We start from the raw sequence: 27,759 nt of genomic DNA on the forward strand, positions 1-27,759 counted from the left end.
AGATTAGAGAGCTGGTTATTTTAGGGTAGTTGACCTCAGCCTTAATTTTGCCATGCTGCCAAAATTTCCTGGTTTAACTCTCACTTGAGTTGGCTAAAGGGTACTGAGTGACCTGATTTTAGTCCATTGTGAATTAAACCATCAATTAAATTAATGCTCGTGGTTTGAATAAAGACAACCAATTATTTCATTTAATTGGCATTCGTTATATCTGTTCAACCACAACTTTGATATGAACTACATGAAATTATATATAATATAGAAATAAAGAGAGCAGGTCAGATCCAACATGTTTCAGATTATGCTGAAACACTCCAATGTGAATACATTATGAATGCATCACAAATGTTCAGACTCCTTCAATGGCAAGTTTAGTAAAGTCAGGTTAGTCACTTCCTTTATCTGGGTTTACCTTAGTTAATACTTAATTTGCTAAGCATTTGGGTTTTGAGAAAGTTTGCCCCATTCCTACTCTGTCCCGACTTGCAAGCCAGTTCAACGATGTTGACAAAATCATTTAGCATTGTATAGTTGCTTTATTTCATAACAAGTGATACCTTAAACACGCCAGAGTAGAAGTGTGTTTTACCACTGTTAGGGATTGTATCCAAAGTGACCTATCCAATGCAGAACTGAAAATATCTGCTCATTTCTACAGTAAGCACAGTGGTACTCTCTGTGCACATGCAGTGTTTCTAGAGAAAGAGAGGAGCTACATGGAACCCTCTTGTGGTGATCTTCCATTCTGGGGCTTATGACTCCGTCCTGCACGCAGCACTGATGCACTTTTCTTCCTGTTGACTAACTTAGAAGATTGCTCTCTTTCCCACAGCCTCCTGCTCAGGCCAAACAGCTTAGGTAAATTTCGACATGAAGCACAATCCCAGAGGAAAGAGAATTCACTGTAGTTCTGTTGTTTGTGCCAGAAAAAGCAAAAGAGAAAACTTAACATAAGTTATGACTTCATGGCATCTATCCAGATAATGTAAAGTAAGCCTGAAGCTACCAAGGCTGCCCTGTCCTTTCTCAGTGACCTCGCTGGCAGCCCTGTGAGAGGCTAGGGCACCTCCCTCAAACTTCTAGCAGATCGTTAATTTTTCCCTTCTACTGTTCTGTCCTTCTTTCTTGGTTTCCTCAGAATTAATATCTCAGAAATTTCCATTTAATGGTTTATTTAGTAAAATTAAAAGGGAAACTATTAGTAGCATTTGCTCTGTGACTGTCATCATGAGAATACAAATATATAAAATTGAATTAAATTATATATATACATACACACACACACATATATATATATATATATATATATATATATATATGTGTGTGTGTGTGTTTTTCAAGACAGGGTTTTTCCTTAGCTTTGGAGCCTTTTCTGGAATTAGCTCTTGTAGACTAGACTGGCTTCGAACTCGCAGAGATCTGCCTGTCTCTGCCTCCCAAGTGCTGGGATTAAAGGCGTGCGCCAGTGCACCACTACCGCTCAGCTATTTTTTGTTTCACTGCCTGTGCATAGAGAACCCTGACAGGTCCATGTTAGGCAGGCCCATAATCTCCTTTATGAGTTAGTTCAGTTTTCCCCCTAAAGGGAAGCATGTTAGAATCCCACCTGAGCTATTGAAGAAAACAGGAATGTAAAGCAAAGGTCAACGAGCTCCACTGGAAGGTGCTGGAAGGACTGGGTGTGAAAGCCACCAAACTTCCCTGCTGCCCACTGGGGGTTGTACTGGAACAACCTCTGACTGACTTGGGGTTTAGGAATTGGAAACAATCCGTCCAACGGCACAGAGGAAAGAAAGCAGCACAGAGAGACAAATGGCTTGTGATGAGTCTCTCTCTGGACCTCATCATGCAAAGGTGAGGGAGTCTAACTGCAACTGGAAGGGAAGAGGGCAGAGTGAGGGACTCCCCCGGCATCCTCTTCATCTCCCTCTCACAGCCTCCAACACAGGGACACCCCCTTGGCAGCGTTCCCCATATGCTTATTGGACTACTGAGCAAATGACAGCAATGCCAATTTTAAAAATCCGATTCCTGGTCTTAGAGAAGATAGAGAACTGAGTGTGAATGTGAGCGCACAGAGAATGGGAAGTGGCTGCGGATTCAGCATAGACAAATAGCAGAAACTGTACAACACCGAGGTGTTGTGGGAATTCATTCAGCCAATCGCCTTTTAGATACCAGTCCATTAGGCTGTGATCTGAGGTACAGACAGGAAGCTCGCTTAGCCCCTTTTCCTTTCCCTTGGTTGGTAGTCAGAGTTCCGTCCGGGGCTCCCAGCGCCCAAATAGTAGAGGAACACAGTGACTCTTTTATTGTGGGTGATCCCCAATAAACATTTGTTATCCTTTATTACGGGCTCTCATGGACCTTCCTTTAATTATGCAGCATTCTGGCACCCAACAAGGGGATTGAACCCAATGTTCTGGGATTAAGAATCCCATGCTCTACCAACTGAGCTAGCCAGACATTACAAGCATATTAGGGGGTTCTCGTGGACTTTCTTTTAATTACACAACACTGAAACACTTGGAGCCCAGTTTGGATAGGAGATCCATTTTTCTGGATTGAGAGGAACTTTTAATATACACAGCAAAGGAGAATTGCATAACAACCTCATTTGTGTTTTCTGAATACTGTGTTTAGTTCAGTTGAACAGACATTTAATTTTTTAAGCATTTCCTGTATAAGAAGCATTGCTACAAAAGCATATAATACATCCCTGCTGAGGTGGATCACGTGATATGTTCATGTCTTTAGTCCACTAAGTTCATGACTTGAGTGTAGGGATCTAAACTAGACAAAAGATAGCACCCCCTAGTAATGAAACCAAACAAACAAACAAACCTCTCAGTGTTTGGAAAAGCTAAGGGAATGCCAGTGCTGCCCGTGGATTCCAGTCTTCCTGGAGACAGGATTTTATGGCAGAGAAGTCCTTTTTTACCTCTGTGGTCTGGGTTCAAATCAATCATGAGTTGTTGCCAGACAGTACCAGCTTGTGAAAGGGTATGCATAACCCTCCCAGGCTCTGCATCAGAGTCTTCTTGTTGGTAACATGTTACCTCCCCAGTATAGTAGTGTTTGCACCAGAAGCAATGATTCAATGCTACAGATTATAGATTTCAAAATTGCTTCATCCAGACACAAGGATTTTGAGATGGTAGGTATGAAATGTCACTGTGCTGGCAATGGCAGAAACTCCCTTAATATAAAAGACTTGGCTATGAGAAAAAAAAATCCATGTGATAAGGTGTATTTTGCAAACTACACAGAACAAGGGGACCTTTTACTTCTGTGTCACCATTATGTTATCAAAGGGCTTCTTGGAAGAGAGAAGGCTCTTAGGCCTCATGAGGCCTGGGCATGAGGCCCAGTGTAACTTTCTAAGCCTAACTTGAGTTTGCTGAGGCCTAGTGTAACTTTCTGAGCCTAGCTCCAGTTTGGAGACCTGTCTCTAATTACCCAACCTAGGCTGGCCTCTGCCCAGCCACAGCTGACATGGTGGAATATTATTGGCCCTTGTTCCTTGCTTTGCCTCAACCCATCCCAAGCTTCACCCCCATCACAACCCTATATAAGTCCCTGCTTGATGCCATTAAATGAGTTCCTACTTTGACAAACTCCTGACACAATGGGTCTCTCCTCAGTGCCCAGAGGGGGAGGACTGAGTTGTGACACTCACCATCCTGTTCAGCCCCAGGAAGAGTACTGCAGGTCTGGCTCTGCCCCTTCTCCCAAGTCTTTCTGCCAGAGAACCCAGCAGAAGGCCATTATGTTTTTGCTTCCTTGAGCTCTACTGAAGGCATATTCTCTATTCTTGTTGGAGATAGAGAATCATTTTTTATAGCACTTAATCACGTGTGATAACTGGTCTATTCAAAAAGCATTGATGATAATTAAAATAATCCTAACATTGAAGTTCCCATAGTGATTGATTTTCTTCCAAGGGCTTTCCAACATATTTAGCATTTTATTGCACCCACAACCTTCTGAAGATGGGACACACTGCATGAAGTTAAACAAGACATTTCCATAGCAGAGCTTTTCTGGAATATTCTGAAGGGGCTGTGCTTCAAAAATGTCATGTTACTGTGTGTTTACCTCAGGAGTTGCATGGCGATAGTGACTCACCGACATCTTAAATGGTGCTGTGTGTTCTCTAAAGCCTAATACTGTCAACAGATTTCCCTGTTCTTGACAGCTTTTGAAAACTGGGAGCATGGGGGTCAGGGGAGAAGGAAAGGCAGAAGGGGAGGAGGGAGAAAGAATGGACCAGGGAGGCAAACATGAGGGAATGGGATAGTCAAGATGGGGGAAGAAAAGAGATGGAGAGCAAGGAAAGAGACTGTTGACTGAGGGAGCCATTCTGGGGAGAGCAAGAAACCTGGCACTCGAGAAATTCCCAGGAATCCACAAGAATGACCCCAGCTAAGACCCTAAGCAGTAGTGGAAAGGGTGCCTAAACTGGCCTTGTCCTGTAGTCATATTGATGAATATCTTAAATGTCACCATAGAATCTTTATCCAGGAACTTATGGAAGCAGAGGCACAGAGCCACAGCCGGAGCACTGGGCTGAGTCCCAAAGTACAGTTTAAGAGTGGAGGAGTGAGAATCTGAGCTAAGAGGTCAAGACCATGATGGGGACACCCACTGAAAGAACTTACCTGAGCTAATGGGAGCTCACCAACTCCAGCCAGACAGGGAAGGAACCAGTATAGATACAAACTAGTCCCTCTGAATGTGGGTGACAGTTGTTTGGCAGGGGTAGACTGTGGGGCCACTGGCAGTAGCACCAGGATTTACCCCTACTGATTGGATTGCCATTTTGTAACTCATCCTCTTTGAGGGATACCTTGCTCAGCCTAGATATAGTAGGGAGGGCCTTGGTCCTTCCTCAAAGCAATGTGCCTTATCCTCTCTGATGGGGGGTAGGAGGGAAGGTGTAGGGAATGGGAGAAGTGCAGGGAGTGGCAACTTGGATTGGTATGTAAAATGAAAAAAAAAAGAGATTTTTTTAAAAGTAAAATAAAAGTCTTACGATTAAAAGAAAAGAACCAAAGAAAATACATTTATATATCACCTGACAGTGCTAAGTGTTTAGCAAATGTTTACAGAATAAAAAATAATAGCTGGCAAAATCAGATAAAAGAAATGGTTCCAAAGCATTTTTTGTACACAGAATGATCATCATTCTATTACTAATTTCAAAAAGAAAACAACAACAACAACAAAAAAAAAAAAACCACAATAACACTGTAGGAAAAATTACCTGATGCTAACACAAGTCAGGTATTACTAATGATGCTAAAACCTACTAAATAACAGATTCACTGAATATCCTAATGATTTTAAATTACTTTTCACAATATTGAAATTTTATTCTCCCAGTGATTTTGTGTGAGACAAACCTTTTGTTTACTATTAGTATCATTTGGGTTCCACAGGGCAATATATATACACACTCCCTTTCCTTAATGCCCTCCTCCTATGGCTTCCTCTTGCCTCCCACCCCCTATCTTTCTCTTTCAGTTTTGCAATAAAGCCAAGGTTGTGGTTGAATTTGTTAATTTCCTATACCAACCTTCCAAATGCCAGATTACAGATGTGTACCACAAATCCTTAATCAACACTCACAATTTCTTCTTTCTCTCTCTCTCTCTCTCTCTCTCTCTCTGTCTCTGTGTGTGTGTGAGAGAAAGAGAGAGAGAGAGAAAGAGAGAGAGAGAGAGAGAGAGAGAGAAAGAGAGAGGAAGAGAAAGAAAGAGAGAGAGAGAGAGAGAGAGAGAGAGAAAGAGAGAGAGAGCAGGAGCCCTGGATGGCTTGGAATGTGCTTTGTAGTCCTGCTGGCTTCAAGCATACAGAGGTCTGATGGCCTTTGTACCACCATGCCTGTCCCTAATACTCATAATGTATAATTTTGACTTTTAAATTCTTAAAGTTATCAATCAGATGGTTTTATTGTTGTTGTTTGTTTGCTTTTTTTTTTTTTCCAAGACAGAGTTTTTCTGTAGCTTTGGAGACGGTCCTGGAACTCGAACTCACAGAGATCCGTCTGCCTCTACCTTCTGAGTGCTGGGATTAAAGGCCTGAACCCTCACTGCCCAGCTCAGATTTTTTTAAAAGGGATAGAAGAATGAGATGTGGGGAAAGCACAAAGAAACATGCTCCTAAAGATGGTGGCAATTCGGTGATCATTTCTTATTTGATGACAACAATAATTCTGATTTGACTCTCATGACATGAATAATAAACTCTGTTACTAATTGAATAATCACAAAGAAAACCTGGGCAGAAGTGAAAAATTATAAGAAGGGTTGCTATTTTGAAGTTCACAAATATTTTTCTGATACTAATTTCAGTTGTGTTGTTTATTGAATACACACTAACAACTGGAATTATTCACAAATGCAGAAATGCAGCTAGTTCTCTGGAGAACACTCATCCATTGGCTGAAATTCTACATCCTTCTTGCTGTCACTGTCTGCATAAGGCCTGGCCTGAGAAACCATGGTCCTCTCCCCCTGTAATAAGACACCGGCTTTGCTGACTCAATAAATACAAACTGGCATTGCTTGTGAAGTTTGTCCTCTTATTGTTTTTCTAAATTCAACAGTATTATAATTCAGGTTGAGTGCAGAACATCTAGCTGAGGTCCTGTCTTTGAAAGCGGTCCATCTATGAAGCCTTTGAGCAGAGGACAGTCGTTTCCTCCACTAAAGGTGGACGGTAAACAGTACAAGTCAGCAGCATCCTTCATGCGAAGCACAGCAGAATATAACTGCACTCCATTTGCATGCAGGGGGTGACTCTCTTAAGTGGTATTAAGGGATGAACCGAGGTGGATTAATTTCCAGTCTTTGATATTCATTAACTCCAGCTTCGGAAAAAAAAATACAAGGAGATGACACAATTACCCTCGGAGCTTCACCCGAGAGCAGCAGCTTTGCAATTTGGAGTTCATAGTGCCATGGTAATTGATCAAGCAGGGGCACATACCTTCAGCTAAAGGGACTTAACTACTATTTGTTCCTAACGATAGTGAGGATGGTATTTGACGTTTGAAGTCAGCTTCACTTTGGAGGTGCTTAGCAAACTAGTTACTATTATTTAATTTTTAGGCCACATATCAATAGCCAGCCCTCTTGGGTTTCAGTAATTGCTTGTCAAAGAGACTCTTAATTCAGTAGCTAAAAGCAACCGTGACCAAGGTAAAAGTGTCCATTTCATTTGAATTAAGCAGCAAATAATTAGACTTATCTGAATTTTTGTTCACAAATCACACAACCTGTCAAAGGCAGATTCTTGGGGTGGGGGGAACCTGTAACAGCAAAAATCTTCCTATTAGAGGGAAGTACAGAAGTCATCACCCAGCTGCTTTAAATCTCCAGGGAGAGTAGACTAAAGGATGAGAAAGGTGGGGGGTGGGGTGGGGGAGGGGTGCTTTCCTAGCAGTCATAACAGACATGATGTTAATTTACCTCTGGAGCCTCAAAGACTTCTGGGTCCATGTGCAGGATGGGAGGAAAGATAGCCACAAAGTCTCCCTTTCGTAGACAGTAGTTGCTGGTCTCTAAGTTGAAATTCATATCCTCTTCAACTTTCCTGACGATGGTGGAGTGTGAACACAGCCGCAGAACCTCGAGGACCGTGCTGTCTGAAGGAAACAAACAACAGCTCTTTGTAACAAGAGTGCTTTGAGAAGCTCTCACTGCAGCCTGTTAGGACACATTACCAGCAACCTCGCCTCGTAGGGAAAATACTTCTCTTCACATTCATTGCAAGCTAAGAGGAAGTCAAGGAGACTGTGGATGCTGAGAGTAAAGGACCTGGTGGCTTTGCCCCGACATCGTTTGGGGGAGTTTCAGGCGGGAGAGAGCCCTGCTGTCTATGGACAGAGATAAGAAAGACTGCTCTCCAGGAAGGGAATCATGTGTTTGGTGCACAAACAGGGTTACGCCTCCAGTCTCTAGAGAAGTGAGGTTTTTAAAGCCAGGTTTAGCTAGTTAACAGCACTTAGGCGGTATGCAGTAATTGTAGTAGGTGCAGTTGAAGACAGTGTATCACTAAATTTCTCTATGCTAGCTGTAAATAAAATGAGTCAGCATTTGCTGGAAAATTTTCAAAGGAACACATTTTTATCGGATTCGGAAGAAAACCACATTTTTCTCATCATCCAGGGAGAACAACATTCACCAGCATCATATCCTGGAAGATTCCAGAAGCCGAATGTCCTTGCTATCCCAGTGGCCTTCACCTTTTGCTCCTAGCACGGCAGATTTTATGGCTAATTTCCGGCGATTTATACTGGCAGTTTGAGGAGGAATTCCTTTGGGAATAATATGCATAATTTGCATAAATCATTCTGATAGCATGCATATCAGTGTGTAGCTCCTGTCCAGGGCTGCATCTCTCCCTTCATAATCAAAACTGACTATGTTTCCACCAGCGTGAATGGATCCTGGAATATAAAGCTTGATTCTTTCTAATCAGCAGTGTGAATGCGCTCCTAGGGGAGCTCCCCCCTTTTACATGATAATAAATGATTGTGTTTATGACTTGCAATTTAGAAACCTCGCACACATACACATGTTTAGAGCCCGGTTTCTTGGTGCTGAGCACAGTGCTGCCATAGCCAGTCCCCAGTTATTAGGTTATTGAAGGCAGACCCATTAGTGGAGGCTTGCATACAGAGAAACACAGAAATAAACATTATTTTGTAAATAGGTAAAATGAAAACCTCTGAACAGCCGGCACAGGGACATGAAGTAGCTTTGGGTGCCTTCTCCCAGCAGGTTTTTCCTTAAGCATGCGTTTGTCTAAAGAAATGAGGCTGCGGTCAGTTTCGTGTCGGTAGTGGGGTGATTCAATGTGGCGTATAGTGAGGCTGTGCATATTCTCTTAGACTGCCTTCGTTATTCTAATCAGGCAGAGTCAAATCGGTTTGCTGCTGATGGGGCTAGAAGAGAACTTTGGTTTGGGAACATGGACTCTATTGCGGATAGCCACGAGGCACCTGACACGACAGATTTTGGCTGGCAAGACACCAACAACCAACATTTCTATGGTGAAAATCAAGGAATCACTTCCCATGTCCCGCTGCTGGCCCTGTTGGACCAACAACAGCGTAGCATCATTTTAACATGTGGTATGAGATAGTAGCTGACATATGTAGTAGTTCTGTTCACACAACAAGTCCAGTCGGGTTTGGGAAGAAGAAATATACAAAAGCAAAACAATGCTTGGGGTGGCTGCTGTGACAGAGTAGGCATTTAACAGTCCGAATAACATGGTCATATCTGATTGGCTGGTGTGCTCTTGGGAAGCATGGCAGCTTGTGCCCACTGCAGTATCACAAATGACAATTGGGCAAGCATATCTTATGCAGAAGTTAATCACAATAATGGAGCTCAAAGTGTGGCTCAGCAGTCAGATCGTAAGTGACAAATCTGTTTTACCTTCCAGTACCAGTTATGAGTGCAAGACGAGGCTGGCTCTTGCTCTGAGCGATCATGCCGATGATCATTAGGTGACAGAAGTAATGAGTTCTGTTATTATCGCCAGCGGAGAGGGGAGCTTGTGGGGTCTGCAGTACAGAGCATCGAGACACAAAAGCCAGCCGCATTTCCACCAGCCCCAGAATGAACCGGGGGCAGAGCTATACGTTGAGAATGACAGTAGCACAGAGCACAAAGCGTGCAGCTTCTCCTTGTAGTTGTCATAGTAGAGCAGACACCAGGCAGTGCCACTGACAGACCAGCTGGGCCCTGGGAGGACTTCCATGCTACACCGGGAGGTACAGTAAATTATCCTGCGCAGTAGAGCAACATCTGTTTCCGTGCTAGTGCCGAACAAACAAGGCAGTTTAAAACATACCAAGGGATAACCAAGCAACAACTGAGCATGACCCTCATTTTTCCCCCTTCTCACACATGAGGTGCTAAACTTCATTGTGCAAGCATTCCATGAAAGAGAAGCCAGGTTTTCATTTGATAAGGTGTTGTCAGAGAGATTTTTACATAGTTCCAAAATGGAAAGAAAAAGCTTATAGTATTTTTATTCTTAGAATTGTCCCCCTTCTATCTTCATTTCTTTTATACTAAAGCTAGCACTTGGTTCTCAATTTGCTCTAGAATTAAAAAAAAAAGCCCAACTTTCCATACACTTATAAATATTCAGTCTTTAAACCTAATTTGCTATACTTAGTTCACATGCCTTCAAGCATTTGTCTTCCAATTCCCACTGAATAAATGCGTACTAATGAGAACTAGAGCAAGCTGCCGAGGCAAAGCTGGGTGACTGGGGTCTGGCCTGCCACCAGCTTGTGATAGGCGGGCAAATTGAGCTAAAATGAAAAGTCTTGTCAGCTAAAATTCAACATGGTAGCCAAACAGCAAGCTGTCAATCATCCATCCAAAACAACGGACTATAGGTAATAAAAGGTCACTGTGACTCATTAGTGCACACTTGGCTTACATATGGAAGCTAATTTTAATTAAACATGATCTCTATCTGTAAATGTTTTATAAAACTTACTGTGCATAATGGACTGGTAATTTATGCAAACATTTAGCAGGTAATGGGACCGTCTAATTATTAGACTGTATTGTAGAAAAATGACTATCGAGAATGCAAATATTTGGGGGATGAATTTACACAGGCATTGCAAGATGCCAACAGTCATAGCTGTGGTTAAGAGAAGGCTTCTTGTAGAACTGCTAAGAACTGAGTTCCACTGACTGCAATCGACAAGACAATCGGGTCACAAAATTTTGACGATGAACTTAACAATTCCGAGTCTGTGCTGCCTTGTTTACCTGGTTGGAAAAAAAAATGAGTTTCTTTTTTAAGATAGAAAACGAAAATGATTAAAAGTCCCTTCTAAGTAAAGAGCTGGGCACGTGTTAAGCTGTGATGTTTTACAATCCAACTGGAGGAAGAAGACAAATGAAGGGAATTGCTGGGAGGAAAAGGCACATCCGCTTTGTCTTCAGAATAATTCACAAATGAGTCCCACTTGCAGATTTCAAGTGCCAAAGCAGATCACGCTAATCAATAAAGCCTGATGCAATGCAAACACAGAGAAGCACATGCAGGTTTCCGCCTCATACTTAGGCCATGTCTGTATATGTGGAATGAATGTACTGTGACATAGCTGGACTGCTAATTTGGGTCATCTTAATGATTGGTGCAGGCTGGCGTGCCATCTGATTAGCCATGGCGATCAGTGGGTAGCAGCGATGGCAGGAGCGAAATGAGCAGCCAGCCCCACTATAGTCACTGGGGCTGAACACATGGATGCACTTGAAAAGAAAATGCCTGGGAAAGGGGAAGGGAACGGACTTGAAGGTGTGGTGAAAGGCAGCTCGGCTCAGGATGCAACACACATGCCTGGCTGTCTTTCTATAGCTGTTTTAGACAGATGCGAAAGTAAATGAGAAATTGTGATAATTAATATAGAATTTGAAGAAAAATCATAAATTTCTGGATCAACAATTGTATATTTGAATAAGGCTAAAAATAAACCCGAATTGGTACAAATGCCCACCTTCACACTGCATTGCAGAAACAGGCTTCGGTTTCTGCTATTTATGCCTTCTGCTGTATATTTAGACACATGGAAGTTAAACATTTGTATGCTCGATAGAATTTTGTGAAGGTCTTACTCTGCTCAAAGTACTGGGGCATGGTGACTGGAGGAAATAATGCAACATGTGATTTGACCTGCACTCATGCAACAAACTGAAAATTCAAAATTGAAAATTACATGGAAGCAAGAGGTTCCAAAGTGAGGACTTAAAATTGTTTCCTTACTTATTCCCCCCTCTCTCTTTCTCTACAGGGTGTGTGTGTGTGTGTGTGTGTGTGTGTGTGTGTGTGTGTGTGGTGTGCACAAATGACCAAATGTACAAATGTGTGAAGGTCCAACTCATGGAACCCAGGGATGGAACTCTAGTTGTCAGGGTTGATGGCAGGTGCCTTTATCAACGGAGCCCACTCACGGGCTCTCACCCCACTACTTTAGATGTTGAATACTTTACTTCTTAAATTGACAAAGACAGTGAGCTTTGTCTGGCAACACGGATGCTTTGTGGAACAGCTCCATCAGTTTAATCAGCACATGCATTATCTATCAGTTAATTGTTAGGAAAACTCTCGACTTAGCTTCTCGATTTTGCAGGTTTCTTTTCTTTCTTTCTTTTTTTTTTTTTTTTGAGTTATGGGGTGGGGGACCCAGACTCTTGTGCTTGCTAGGCAAGTGCTCAGCCCCTGAGCTACAGTCACAGTTCAATCAAAGTTCGCATGGATTACTAACAAGTAGTGTGTGCACGTGTGTGCGTGCGTGTCTGTGTGTGTGTGTATTGCTGGGGATTGAGTGCAAGGCCTTGCACATGCTGGGTAACTTCTCTACTATTGAACTACAACTTGTCATTTTACCCTCCCTCCCTCCGTCTTTCTTTTTCTTCCTCCCTTCCTTTCTCCCTCCCTTCATTCCTTCTTTTCTTCATTCTATTTCTCTGACAGAGTCTGGCTTTCTAGCCTAGGCAGGCCTTGAACTCATGATCCTTTTATCTTGCCTCTCAGGCTCTGGGATTAGAAGGCATAACTCATGCTTTCCTGACAGACATAGTTTCTTAACATATAACACTAATGAGAGTTTACTGAAAGCGTATATTGGAGGAAAGGTGTTTTTTCCACACTGAAATCAAGTTTTCTTTCCTTTAATTTCAACCTTTATAAAAATTCAGGCAGAAAATCTACTCCTTCTTCTAACCTTTAACAACCCCTTCAATACACATACGTATTTTATCATTTTCTTTTGGTGTAGGGGTTGTGCTGGGTAAAAACTCCAGGTCCTTGTCCATGCTAGGCAAGCACTCTACAATTGTGCTGTACCCCAGGCTGTTGTAATCATTTTGTACTCTGTCTCAGAGATGATATGACATCAGCCTTTTGACATGCCTGGTAAATTCGCAGAGTTTACCACAGTCTACCAGAACTACAAGCTCTGCTTGAGTTGGGAAGCAGATAGGGACTTTCATTTCCTATACCCCAGACCCCGTACTTCTCTCAGTGTTTCTTTGGTGGAAGCAGATGAGGAGAGACATTTTGAAATAACCACATATTCCTTTGAAGCTTTCTTACATGGCAGGGATTTCCAGCTTCTTAGGCTGTTAGACTCACTCAGGATTAGTTAAAAAGATAACGCCTCCATCCCAGATCAATGAAGTCAGAACCACAACATTAACTAAAACCTTGATGAGGGGTGCTGAACCTTGACCACAGATTAGCATCACTTGGGGGAGATTTTAAAGCCATCAACCCTCACTCCAAAACAATAAAAGCAGACTCTCTGGGGACAGGCCTGGGTGTTTTTACAATTCCCCAGATGATTCCAAAGGAAAATCAAGCTGATAACATTGTGGCTGGAAACCGGTTTTCTAAGACCCTCATCCTATTCTGTGTGGGTTTTCTTTTAACACTACTGTGACGAATTTATTTTAATTTGCATCAACGTTACCTTACAATCAGCTTGTGTTTCCGTCCTACATTCCTTTTCTGAACCTCTTAGTTTTGTAATAAAACACAAAACTAATAAATATTGAAGTCAGTGTTTTTCATTGATGTTTCCCTAATATTACTCATAAAGCCTTACTGCTGTCTGCTTCTACTGCGGTCTACTTCTGGAATACCTCTTTCTTGGGTTAGGATTTCCCTCCAGAAGACGAGAGATAGAGTGCAGTCAGGAAGCATTTGCCTAGCATATCCCCAACATGGCAGAAAAGAGAAAATAAAAATTACTAACATGAAGTGAAATTCATTCCTTCTGTGATTCCTCATGAGAATATTTTGGTAAAATTCACAATTCCCTAATTATCTAAATTTCTAATTTTTCAGCTACACGATTATTTTATAATATTTAATGCTGTACTTATATTTGACTGATACATATCATATAAAAATAGTGGTCATTTCTCTAACAATTTTGTCTGAGGTGGCAGTCTTTATCACTAGGTATTAAAGTCAATAGCCTCACATCACTCTTTCTTTGATGTGGGAGTGTCATATAACAATCTGTTGGTTTCATTGGTTAAGCAATAAAGAAACTGCTTGGCCCTGTGGGTGGAGTAAACAGAACAAAATGCTGGGAGGAAGAGGAAGTGAGGTCAGACTCCACAACTCTCCTCTCGGGAGCAGACGCCTCAGAGAGAGACACCATGCCCCGCTCCCGGGCAGACACATGCCATGAAGCTCCCACCCAGGATGGACTAGGCTAGAATCTTCCCGGTAAGACCAGTTCTCACAGATTATTAGAGATGGGTTGATCAGGATATCAGAATTAGCCAGTAAGGGCTAGAGCTAAAGGGCCAAGCAGTGTTTAAATGAATACAGTTTGTGTGTTGTTATTTCGGGCCATAAGCTAGCCAGGCGGCTGGGGTGCCAGGGACGCAGCCCTGCCCCCCCTAATTACTATATTTCTTGATTTAATATTGTTTAGATTAATGGTTTGTATTTGATTTTCTTTCTGGAACTTTGTACCCAGTTATCAAAAAAATAAGAAGAAGGTTAAAATACATAAATCACTAACATAATGTCTGGCATTTGTTGAAATAAATGTTAATAGTTTTAAGGTAGAAACACAGCTTGGAGGTAGAACACTTATGCTAGTGTAATCCCTTGTACCATCATCAACAAAAGATTATTATTCTAATATCTTTTCCTGAAGTTAAAAACTTTTGTTAGTGTCAAGACTTGGTTTACCTGTACCAGTTGACAAACACACTGTGGTAGCTGGCTTGGATATATATATATATATATATATATATATATATATATATATATAATCACAATATATATATATCCAGTGATGGTCATAAAATGCCAATGAAAATTCTGTCTCTCATTCTGAGATACCCTCATTTGTAAAAAGAACAAGATGCACCACAAGCCACAGTCCCCCAGTGCACCTTGATGAAAATCAGGTGAAGCAGCTATAAAATACTTTGAAATACTTAAAAACCGATAAGCTTAACATAGACTTCTTATTTTGTTACAGGACCTTTGATTTTCCAACTGGTTTAGTCTCTGGCTAGGGAGGCAGGTAGCCTCACTGCAGATCTTCACTTCCCCTTCAGTTCTCCCCAAACCAATTCCCCAGCTCTGTAGCAGAACACCTGCAGCAGCCTCCCTTCTCAAACCACACAGTTTTGTTCGTCCAAACTTCCTTTCCATTACTCCTTCCTTTATACCTGCAAGCACCTCCAGCAGACATTGCCTGGGAATGCACAGGCCACTCCCACCAGGAATTCAGGTAGGATAACAGCAGATCTTTACATGACCTGCCCTATTCCTCCAAGTCTAATCTCCCAGTCTCATCCCCAATTCTGCAGCAGACCTTCTGCTGTGGCCTCTCCTTGTTATCTGTACCCATGCCCAGGGGCTAAGCAGATCCTGGTAAAACACCCCACTTTCCTCTCACATGTGGACCCATTCCTAAGTGTTAGCACTCAATACCTAGAAACACATTTTACCTGGACCCATAGTGACCACACCAATCAGGACCCAGAAGGATTTCCTACCAGGCAACAGAAAACTGCCAAATTCTCCTAAGAACCAGAGAGGGCAAGAGAAATAAAGGGACAAATCAACCACGCAACAAAGACAAGACCAGGCATCAGCACCTAGAATTACAATCTTTCCAGTCCCACATGCCTAGATGCCAGTGTGAAAACACACTGACAAGAGCTAGGACGATACGTCTTCACTGCAGCCCAGCAACCCTTGACACCAGGCTCTGAGTATTGCAACATAGCTGAAATACAAAAAAAAAGACCCTACAATAGCCCTTATGAATATGATAGAGGTCCTCAAAGATGAAATTAATAAATCCCTTAAAGAAATCTATGAAAACACAGACAGTGGAAGGAAGTGAATAAAAAAGTTCAAGACCTGAAAGTGGAAACAGAATCAAGAATAAAACCAAAACTGGAAGAAATCTGGAAATAAAAAATTTGGAAACTCTAAGGGTAAGCTCAGAGGTAAGCACCACCAAAGAATACAAGAGATGAAAAAGAGAATCTTGGGAATTGAAGACACAACAGTAGGAATGGATACCTCAGAAAAAAGGAAAGGTAAATAAATTAAAAAAAAAATCTCCTGGCAAAAATATCCAGGAGCAGAGCAGTGGTGGCTCATGCCTTTAATTCCAGCACTCAGGAGGTAGAGGTAGGCAGATCTCTGTGAGTTCGAGTTTGAGGCCAGTCTGGTCTACAAGACTAGTTCCAGGATTGGCTCCAAAGCTATATAAAAAGCCACCACACCCTGCTTGGTCTTTTTAGGAAAGAAAACTAGCTGGTAACATTTTTAAGTTACTCAACAACAATTATTCTGTTTGCCCATGTCTCAACCAGTTGTCCTTTCTAGCAAATGCTGGCATGAAATATTATATGTATTCTTTATAAAAAGAAGTAGGGTACATTGTTAAACCTTCTCTTAGTCACTGTACTGTAGCTGTGCAGAGACACCATGACTAAGGCATTTAATTGGGGGCTTACTTACAGTTTCAGAGGATGAGTCCATGACCACCCTGGTGGGGAGCATGGCAGTAGGCAAACAAGGCACTGGTTGCTGAGTACTTACATGTTGAGATCACAACCACAATCATAAGGCAGAGAGAGAGCAAGCTGAAATCATGGGAGTCTCAAAGCCTACCCACAGTGGCACACCTCCTCCAACAAAGCCACACTCCTAATCCTTCCCAAATCACCTGACCAACTGGGGACCAAGCATTCAAACATATGCGCCTGTGGGGTCCATTCTTATTCAAAGCACTACATCCCTGTAACAATAAAGGTCACCATAATTCTGTCCGAAAAAAAAAATAAATAAAAATAAAAGACAAAAATCTTAAAAAGACAGGAATAAGGAAGAAACCAAAATTAAAGGCACAGAAAACATTTTCGACAAAATCATAAAATCATACAAGAAAATTTCCCCATCAAAGTACAAGAAGCATAGAGAACACCAAATAGACTAGACCAGAAAAGGTCTCCTTGGCACTTTAGAGTGTAAACTCTGAACACAGAGAACAAAGAAAGAATGTTAAAAGTTGCAAGGAAAAGAATAAAATATAAAGGCTGACCTCTTAGAATTATACCTAACTTCTCAATAAAGATTCTAAAAGCCAGACAGATGTGCTAGAGAAACTAAGAGACCACAGATGCCATGCCAGACTACTATACCTAGCAAAATTTTCAATCACCATAGATGGAGATAATAAGACATTGCATGATTTAAAAAAAAAAACAACTTTAAACAATATCTATCTATTAACCAAGCACTGTAGAAGGTGCTAGAAGAAAAAAATCAACCTAAAACACAAAGATTAAACATTCCCAGATCAGTAAAAATCAAGAGAGGAAACACACACACACACCATAACAACAAAATAACAGGAATTAACAAAGACTGCTCACTGATATCTCTCAATATCAGTGGTTTCAGTTCCCCAATTTAAAAAAAAATGCATACTAACAGAATGGATGTGAATAAAAATTTAATCTTTTGTCGCATCCAAGAAACAAGTCTCAACATTAAGGATAGGGAAAATGATATTACAAGCCAATGTATCTAAGAAGCAAGATGCTGTAACTTTTTTATATTTGATAAAATAGACTTCAAACCAAAACTAATCAGAAGAGATAGGAAAAGGCAATGAACACTCATCAAAAGAAAAATCCTGCAAAAGGACATTTCATTTCTTAACATCCATCCCCCAAACACAAGGGTACAAAAGTTTATAAAAGAAACACAACTATAGCTTAAATCACATACTGACCCTTACACATTGATAGAGGAAGAATTCAATACCGCATTCTCACCGATGGACAGAAGATAATCCAAATGAAAACTAACTAGAGAAATGTTGGGTCTACATACACCACAAAATTAATGGAACTAAACAGATGTTCACAGAATATTTTATCTGAATAAAAAAAAAACATACTTTCTCTCAGCACCTCATGGATCTGTCTCCAAACTGACCACAAAGCAAGTCCCAACAGCCACAAGAAAATTGAAATGAAAATCTGTATCCTATCTGACCACCATGGATTAAAGGATTAATATTCTTGAATTCAGGATATCAATAACAATATAAAAACAGAAAACCAATACAACTCACTACTGAGTGGGAAATGGGTCAAGACAGCACTAAAGAAAGAAATTAAAGACATTCTAAAATTGAATAAAAATGAGTACACAATATACCCAAACTTTTGGGACACAGTAAAGGCAGTTATCAGAAATAAGCTAATTGCACTAAGTATCTACTTAAAAACAACAACAACAACAGCAACAAAGATGGGGAGATCCCATACTAGTAACTTAACAGCACACCTGTAAAGCTCTAAAAGAAAAAAGAAAAAAAAATCATACCCAAAAGGAATAGACAACAAGAAAAAAATCAAACTCAGGGATGAACTCAATAAAATAGTAACAAACAAACCAACAATACAACAAATCAATGAAACAAAGAGTTGGTTCTTTGAGGAAACCAATAAGATCACCAAAACTTTATCCAAATAAATCAAAAGGAGGAGAGAGAATTCCAAATAAACAAAATTATAAGTGAAAAGGGAGACATAACAACAGACACTGAAGAAATCCAGAGAATCATAAAGATACACTTTAAAATTTCATACTCCACAAAATTGGAATATCTAAAAGAAATGAATACTTTTTCCAATACACATTACTTCCAAAGTTAAATAAATATCAAATAAGCAAGTGAAACAGACCTTTAACCCCTATTGATACAGAAGCAGTCATTAAAAGTCTCCCAACCAAAAAAAAAAAGCAACAAAAACAAAAATCCCAGAGTCAAATGGTTTTAGTGTATAATTCTACCAGACTTTCTAAGAAGAGATAATGCTAATACTTCTCAAATTATTGCACAAAAGAGAAACAGAATCATCATTGCCCAATTAATTTTAGGAGTACAACATTTACCTAATACATCACATAAAGACCCCCAAAAGAGAGAAATTTACATACCAATTTCCTTTTTAAAATTGCTACAAAAATCCTCAATAAAACACAAACTGAATCCAAGAACACATACACAAGATCATGCACCATGAACAAGGAGACTTCATCCAAGAGATGCAGGGATGGTTCATAACATGTATATAGATAAGCATAATTCATCATATGAACAAACTGAAAGAAAAAAAAAAACCAAGTAACCATGTCATTATATGCAGCAAAGCATTTGACAAAATCCAACACCCTTTTAAGTTAAAAGACCTGGGGAAGACCTAGGGATATAAAAGATGGGTGATTTACAAGCTCATAGTCAGCATCCACTTAAAAGGAGACACATGCTCAAAGATTTCCACTAAAATCAGTAGGAAATCAAGGTTGTCCACCCACTCCGTACCTACCCAACAATAGTACTTAAAGTCTTAGCTAAAGCAGAAAGACAACTGAAGGAGGTCATGAGGAAAGGAAGATGTCAAGGTATGTATAACTAACACTAAAAATCTCACCAGGAACTCCTACAGCAAATAAACACAACATAGCAGCAGGATGCAAGATAAACTCAAAACAAACAAGCAGCAACAAACTGTAGCCCTCCTATATGCAAACAACAAACAGATCTTGAAAGAAATAAAGAAAACAACACTTTTCACATTAGACCCAAATAAAGTATCTTGGGATAACTCTAACCAAGCAAGTGAAAGAACAGTATGACAAAAACTTAAAACATTGGAGAAAGAACAGAAGATATCAGAAAGAAGTGCCTGTGGATTATAGTAGGATCACCACAATAAAACCAGCCACTTTAACGAAAGCAATCTACAGATTCAAATCGATCTCCACCAATATTCCAACACAATTCTTCACAGGACTTTAAAGGACAATACCGAAATTTCATATGGAAAAAACCCAAACTATCTTGGTTTTTAAAAACATCCCTGAAAAACAAAAGAACTTCTAAAGGCATCACTATTCCTGATTTCAAGCTCTATTACAGAGCTAAAGTAACAAAAACTGCATGCCTTTGGCATAAAATCAGACACACTAATCAACAGAAATTGAAACACAGAACAGACATAAATCTACATACATATGGACACCTGACTTTTGATAAAGAAGCCAAATATACCCAGTGGAAAAAATAAACTGTCTGCAACAAACAGTTCTGGTCTAATTGGAAATTTTCATTTAGAATAATACAAATAAATAGATCCATATGGATTATCCTGCTCAAAACTTAAGTCACATTGGATTGAAGACATCAACATAAAACCAGACACACTGAACCTGACAGAAGAAAAAAAATGGGAAATAGTTTTGACACATTGACACTGGCTAAACAGAACACTGATAGTGAAGGCATTAACATTAACAATGAATAAATGGAACCTCATAAAACTGAAAAGCTTCTGTAAGGTGAAGGACACCATCAATAGGACAAATTGGCACCTTATAGAATGGAAAAAGATTTTCATCAACTCCATATCAGAAGGATATGAGGAATTATATATATCACAAGAAACTAGACATCAACAAACCAAACATTCAAACTAAAAAAAAAAAACAATGGGGGGTACATATCTAAACAGAGAGTTCTCAACAGAGGAATCTCAAATGGTTTGAGATTCTCAAAAGCACTTAAAGGATTGTTAAACATGCTTACCCATCAGAGAATTGAAAATCAAAACTACTTTAAAATTCAATCTTATATCTGTCAGAATGGCTAAGATCAATAACACAACTGAGAGCTAATGCTGTTGAGAATGTAGAGTAAGGGGAACACCCCTCCATTGTTGGTGGGAATGCTACTATGGAAATAAATATGGTGATTCCTCAGAAAATTGGGGTTTGATCAACTCAAGATCCAGCTATACTACTATTGGGCATGTACCTAAAAGATGCCCCATCCTACCACAAGGCCACTTGCTCAACTATATTAGTAGTATTTTTATTCATAATGGCAAGAAATTGGAGCCTGTAGGAATCTATATGCCCTCAACCAAATAATAGATACTGAAAATGTAGTATATTTACATAATAAAGCATTACTCAGGTGTTAGAAAAAAATACATCATAAAATTTGCAAGAAATGAATGGAACTAGAAAAAAATTACCCTGAGATAGGCAACTCAGACCAAGAAAGACAAACATATGCATATGTATACACTTATAAGTGTATATTAGCTGTTAAGTAAAGGAAAATCACGTTAATCTACAGATACAGAGAAGTTAGATAAAGAGAAGAGGTCTGGGGAGTATGTGCAGATCTCCCTGGGAAGGAGAGAGAACATATTTTGTGGGTGGAATGGAGGCGGGTGGGAATGGGAACAGGAAGAATCAGGTCAGGGAGGGAGGTATTGAGGGAAAGAGTACTTGGAGGGACTACTGGAATAGCGAACATTTAGAGGGTGATGTGGAAACCTAGTGCAGTGGAAAGTTCTTGGAACATATGAGGGTGACCCTACTTAGGACTCCTAGCAATGGGGAATATTTAACCTGAACTCTCAGTGGTGGAACTGGGGCATCAACTCAGCCACAAAACCCAAGACCGCCAACCTGTCCTGCCTACAAGAAGCACTGGAAGAATGGTCACTCAGCTCTTGTGGGAGTGGCCAACAATGACAAGTCTAACTTGAGACTCAAGCCAGGGGAAAGAGTCCATGCCAACATTATGTAAGTAGCCAGGAACTGGAAGTTGGATGACTCAAGAGACCTAAGGTAGAATCAAACACGATTGACTAGATAGATAGATAGATAGATAGATAGATAGATAGATAGATAGATACATAGATAGATAGATAGAAAGATAGATAAAATCAATGAAATAATTCTTAATGATATTTTGCTATGCTCATAGGTTGGTGCCTAGCGCAGACGTCATCAGAGAGGCTTCCTCAAGTAACTGATAAAAGCAGATGCAGAGACCAACAACCAAAGATTAGGCAGAGCTCAGGGAACCCTGCAGAAAAGAGGGAAGGATTGTAGGAGCGAGGAGGGTCAAGGACAGCAAGAGAACACCATGCACAGAATCAGCTAAGCAGGGCTTATAGGGGCTCACAGAGACTGAAGCGACCATTATGGAGCTTATATGGGTCTGAGCTATGCCTTCTGCATATGTGCTGTGGTTATTCATCTTGCGATTTTTGTTGGATGCCTAACACTGGGAGTGTGGGTATTTTGGACTCTTTTGCCTGCTTGTTGGACCCTTTTCCTCCTCTGGGTTGCCTCCTTCAGCCTTGATATGAGAGTTTGTGCTATGATCTGTTCAGTTGATATCCCTGGTAGGCCTGCTCTTTTATGAAGAGAAAAGGAGGGGCAGTGTGGATCTGGGAGAGCCTGGAGGTGAGACAAGGATCTGGGAGGAATGGAGAGAGGGGAAACTATGGTTGGGTTATATTGTATGAGAGAGGAAAAAAGAAAAAGAAATCAACAACCATAAAAACAACAAAATGTAGCAATAAAGTGATTCTTCATGACATTCTGCTGTATTCATAATAGTTTGTTGCTCAGCCATCACTAGAGAATCATCCTCCTGCAGTAAGATGAAACAAACAAACAAACAAAAAAAAAAAAAACTACAGAAATCCACAGCCTGGCATTATGCAGAGAACACAGTCCCAACTAGAATGACTCTATTAACTTCCTCCCCTTAGGGGTCAAGGAAACCCAGAGAACAGGAGGCAGAAAGAATTTAAAGGCAGAGAATTTAAAGATAGAGGATAACCAGAAACCCAGGGCCTCTAAGTCAGCAAGACTGAACAAATATGAACTCACAAAGACTAGAGGCAGCATGCCCAAGGCCTGAATAGGTCTGGACAAGGTCATCTGTGTACACATTATACTTTCCAAACATTTTATGGGATTCCTGAGTGTGGGAATGAGTGGGTCCTTGTTCCTTGTGCCTTCTCTTGTACTCTTTGCCTTCTGTTCTTTATTCATTTGTATTTTGTTTTTGTTTTTCGTCCAATGTGGTAGTCTTCATTTTATCTTATTTTATTATTATTTCTTAGAAACTTTGTTGTTTTCTAAGGAGAAACAGAGAGTGGGTCCACATGGGAGGGGAGGAGGGAAGGAGCTGGAAGGAATGAGGGAGGGGAAACCATAATCATGATATATTATGTGAGGAAAAAAATCTATTTTCAATAAAAGGAAAGAAATGATCAAGGTGAAAATAAATAAATATTAATGATTGATGGAGGTGGGTCTTGTATCTTATCTGTTGCTTTCATTGGTTAACTAATAAAGAAAACTGCTTGGCCCTGATAGGACAGAAAATTAGGTAGGTGGAGTAGACTGAACAGAATTCTGGGAGAAAGAAGCCGAGTCAGGGAGTCGCCATGATTCTCCCACTCCAGACAGCCGCAGGTTAAGATCTTCCCTGGTAAGCCACCTCGTGGGCGACACAGATTATTAAAAGTGGGATAGATCAATATGTAAGAGCTAGCCAAGAAGAGGCTGGAACTAATGGGCCAGACAGTGTTCAAAAGAATACAGTTTCCGTGTAATTATTTCGGGGCATAAGCTAGCCTTGCGGGCGGCTGGGTGCTGGGGATACAGGCCCCCCGCTCCTAATACTACAACTTGTAATGCGGTGTTTAGTTGATATCCGGATGCCTGCTCTTTTCTGAAGGGAAGGCAAGGAAGAGAGGATCTGGGAGAGAAATGAGGTTTTAGGTAACTGGAGGGAGGGAGAACTTTGGTCAGGATGTAATGTGTGAAAATAATAATAATAATAATAAAGATTTTGTTGTTTCTGTTTATTGGTTGAGCATGGGAGAGCTACAAGTTTGTGAGAGCTCCTAAGTCTAGTTGTGGACTTACACAGACCTAAGTTACAACTTCAAAACTTAGCTGTTCTAGTCAAATAAATCCAAGCAATTCTTTCTTAACATGGCACTTTAAAAATACAATCTTTTATTTCAAGGACAAACTGCTACTATAAATAAAGAGTTGATGAATTTCGAGTAAACTGTCAAAAATAATAATCATGTGCAGAATACAAACATAGTCTTTGGAGTTCATTTGCATTATTTCCTGATCATCCCATTCTTAAAATGAAGGGATATATGGAAAATGCAACCTAAATCTCCATAGAAACCAATCAACTCAGAAAACACTACTCATCCAAGTATAGGCAACTATCCATAATCTACATAAATTTGGGGTATTAGTTCCCTAAGAATTCTGCAATAAAAAGAAAAGAACGTTAGCATTTTGATAATGATGGGAGTATTTTCTTCCTCCAAACAAGAAATCTCTTTGGTAATTCAGACTACATGTGACAAACTTTCATAATGGACTGCAGTAAAAATCACAGCGCTGCTGCTTCCCTTCTATGGCTCTCGGCCAGGCCAGGGGGATCCATCCTTGGAACACTTGAGTCTGTCTCTCTTATTAGCACCAAGAAGCAGTTAACTGTGATCAAGACTATTAGGACCTAATATCTCAGAATTTTCCAAGAGAGCGAGAGGGGAAATATTTGATGCATGAAAACTCGAGGCCAACACAGACTAATTAGTCTTATTAAGTCAAATAACCAAGGAAATAGAAAACATATAAACAATGCATTTTCCCGAAATGCATTTTGAAACTAAAAGTACTATATCATCAAGAATGTCATAAGGTGAGGCATGAATACAGAGGGAATTAGCTTTAGAAATACGAGTTCCCTACATCATGGGAACAAGCAGCCTGCTCAAACTCAGGAAATGGAAATACAATTGTTGCTGCAGATCAATGGTTCATGGCAGGGGTAAGGCTGACTGAGGAAAAGTAAAAGAAAAAAGGGGGGAGGGAGAAGAAGAAAGCAAAACAACCAGCTCCTATGGGCCTCAGATAGACTTGAAATAATGTTTACTTTTATTTAACAAATCAGTAATATTTTTTAAAAAATACTGAAGTCTAGAGGAAGCTGTCTACAGCTGTTTGTTTTCTCCTAATTCCCTGCCTTCCTCATACCCCTCCCTCCTTTTGGCCCTCCTTTTTTTCCACTCTTTCTTTGCTTCACTCCTTTTATTTCTGTGTTTAAATCCTTAATCTACAATGAACAGATTTCCACTTAAGAACCGTATACTCCAAACCTTACAAAACACCGTGACCTGCACCTGAAAATGCAGACACCATTTTAAGAAGGAAGAAGTGTTTTTTGCATGCACACTGCCCCCTGAAATATTTTCCTGTTTAGCCATGGAATCCTTTTCTTGTCGAGACAGTACAGCAGTGTTTGGGAAGCATCAGCAGGCCAACAGATGCTTGGAATCAAATGACTTAATAGGCATACACATTTTCCCCCAAATAATTGCAAAGCTTTGCTTTAGCCCTTTTCATACCTTGCATAGTTAATTAGCTAGGACTTAATGTTTACATGCAACGAGAGTATCTACGGCTATAAACTACATAATTTATAATTGATGTAAATGGGTGTTATTATGTCAATTAGGCAGCTGTGTCCTCCACCTCTTGGTAAACAGCTATGAGTGATAAACTGAGTTTGCAGAGAGCTACCTTCTCTTCATAACAGATAAAAATAAATTACCCAGGCAGACCAAGCTGTCCAATTGTTCTCTGGTGAAGTGGATGGAAAGTCCAGGCCCTTTCTTTTGACCTGTTGACTGCAGGAAGCTGTCAATTTCGTCACGCAGCGCTTCCACAGCTTCTGGGTGCCGAAGAAGATAATACACTGCCCAGTACACAGCTGGAATGGTGTTTGCCATAGAGGCCCAGAGAAAGCCAAGATGATGGGCTGGGAGAAAAGAAGTGAAAAGGAAGATTAATAGCGTTTATTACACTGATTAGATTTGCAGTGTGCTAATTAAAAGATGTTAGGACACAGACCCAGCCAAGGATCAGTGCATGCTAATGAGAACCAATAGGCTTCTGAAGTCTCATTTTCTGCTTAATGAGAAGAGTTTAAAATGTAATGTGTGTTGGGGGGGCAGGAAGGTGGGGATGAGATAAGGGGAGTAAACGCCGCTTAGTTATACTCTTTCTCATTATCGTCATTAAGTATCTTGTTTTACCACCTCAGCAAAAAAAAAAAAAAAAATCAATTATCACAGAGGGTTGTTTCAGAGTAAAACATTTTATCACTAGCCAATTAGAAAGAGCATAAAAATTTTCAAGGTCGCCATTTTTCCTTTTATCTCAAAGGTCTCCTGTAAATTATTTTATTTTAGTGAGTAATCGTTTAGAACCTTCTTACCTCCTATTTCTAAGTCTTCACGCCCATAGTGTTTTTCCAGAAGCTCTTTCCTTTCCTGAACAATTTCTGAGCATCCATGCATCTGATCTAGTTTTTCTGACATGAGGCATCTTATAAGTTTCTCCTGCATAGATTTCACATGTCTTAGAAGCTGAATGGGTATATCGGATATTAAGTATGGAAAGATGTCATCGAATTTCAGAAAGTCATCTCTTAACTCACTGATAATTTTCTTCCTGTTACCAGCAAGAAGTTTTCCATATATAGTCGTAAATGTGGTCTCAAATACCAGTGAGCTAATGAATGGAAACAGTCTTGATGTATTCCACTCTGTGGTTTTTAGTAGTTGTGGCTCAACAATTTCTTTTAGTTGTTGGATTAGGCTTTCTAGGAGACTGTCCAAAGCTTTGCCTTGTAGAAACAGGTAGGTTCTGTGAATGTCTTCATTAAGGTCATCATCAATTTCCAGCTTCTTGATGGAGAAGGCTTTCGATGATAACTGTCTGCTGAACTCCTGAAAGCTGAATTGTTTGGGGTTTTTCCTTATGAGATGGTATTGGAAGGGGTTCAGAACAAACGTTATATACTTCCCTAAAAAAAAAAAAAGAATATAGTTTATTTGATAGCAAGGCAAAACACATATCTTCAGTCTGAAAACATTTAAATCAAAATTAGAGACTTTATTAAGAAGTTAACAGTTTTATCGCACAAATTTAGCAGGAATCCATTCCACTCAAATGCCCACTCTGTCTGCTTTGAAAGTGAAGGATGCTGTGAAGAAAAGCTCTCAAAGTTTGAAGGTAAATGAAGTTCTAAACTTCACCACACACTATGGCCCATGGCCCGTCTCTCAAAATGGGCACAAACTTGGGAGAGTTCCTGGCCGAACCCCTGCATTGAGCAGAGAGCCGGGACAGCTGAGGCAGCGCAGCTTGCTTGCCCTCACTCAGCTCTGGCTTCTCACTGCGGTACTGCTTCATGGTTTCTTCTAGTTAGAGCAAGTGCACGCAATAGCATCAGTGAGTACGCCTTTTCTTTTCTTTTTTTACTCTTTTATTTTTTTTAATTTTTTTCAGTTTTTTTTCCGTTTATTTATTTATTAAAGATTTCTGTCTCTTCCCCGCCACCTTCTCCCATCCCCCCTCCCCCAATCAAGTTCCCCTCCCTTGTCAGCCCATAGAGCTATCAGGGTTCCCTGCCCAGTGGGAAGTCCAAGGACCACCCACCTCCAAAAGCACAAGTTCCTTTAGGGTAACCCCTCAGTGGTCATGTTCAGATATTAGTGTGTGTACTCCATTCGCTCTGTGTCTGTCTGTCTGTCTGTCTGTCTGCATCCCCACACGGTGTGTGTGTGTTTGTTGTTTTTGAGTTGAAAAACTTCCTCTCGTAATTTATGGTAATTCCAAATGTATTGCAAAACTTGACCAATTTGGTACAAATTATTTTAGATAAAGATTTGGAAACATTGTAAATGAAATCCTAGAGATGGTATAATGTTTTTATTAGGCAATTTAAAAAATATA

The 27,759-nt window shown here is 40.2% G+C and overlaps 1 protein-coding gene across 1 annotated transcript in view; it reads right to left on the minus strand.

Annotated features, from left to right (window-relative positions):
• LOC121458368 (cytochrome P450 7B1) overlaps positions 1-27,759 on the minus strand; it is a 165,140-nt gene that overhangs the window by 2,182 nt on the left and 135,199 nt on the right. Inside the window, exons 4-6 of the mRNA XM_041667606.1 lie at positions 26,237-26,827; positions 25,571-25,777; positions 7,476-7,651 (exon numbers count right to left, since the gene is read on the minus strand). Coding sequence (XP_041523540.1) covers positions 7,476-7,651; positions 25,571-25,777; positions 26,237-26,827 — 974 coding nt within the window. The remainder of the gene's footprint in view (positions 1-7,475; positions 7,652-25,570; positions 25,778-26,236; positions 26,828-27,759) is intronic.

The sequence above is a fragment of the Microtus oregoni genome, unplaced genomic scaffold (genome assembly GCF_018167655.1).
Source record: "Microtus oregoni isolate MIOR12 unplaced genomic scaffold, Mior012 000017F_ref0000208, whole genome shotgun sequence".
In the NCBI taxonomy this organism is placed as follows: domain Eukaryota; kingdom Metazoa; phylum Chordata; class Mammalia; order Rodentia; family Cricetidae; genus Microtus; species Microtus oregoni.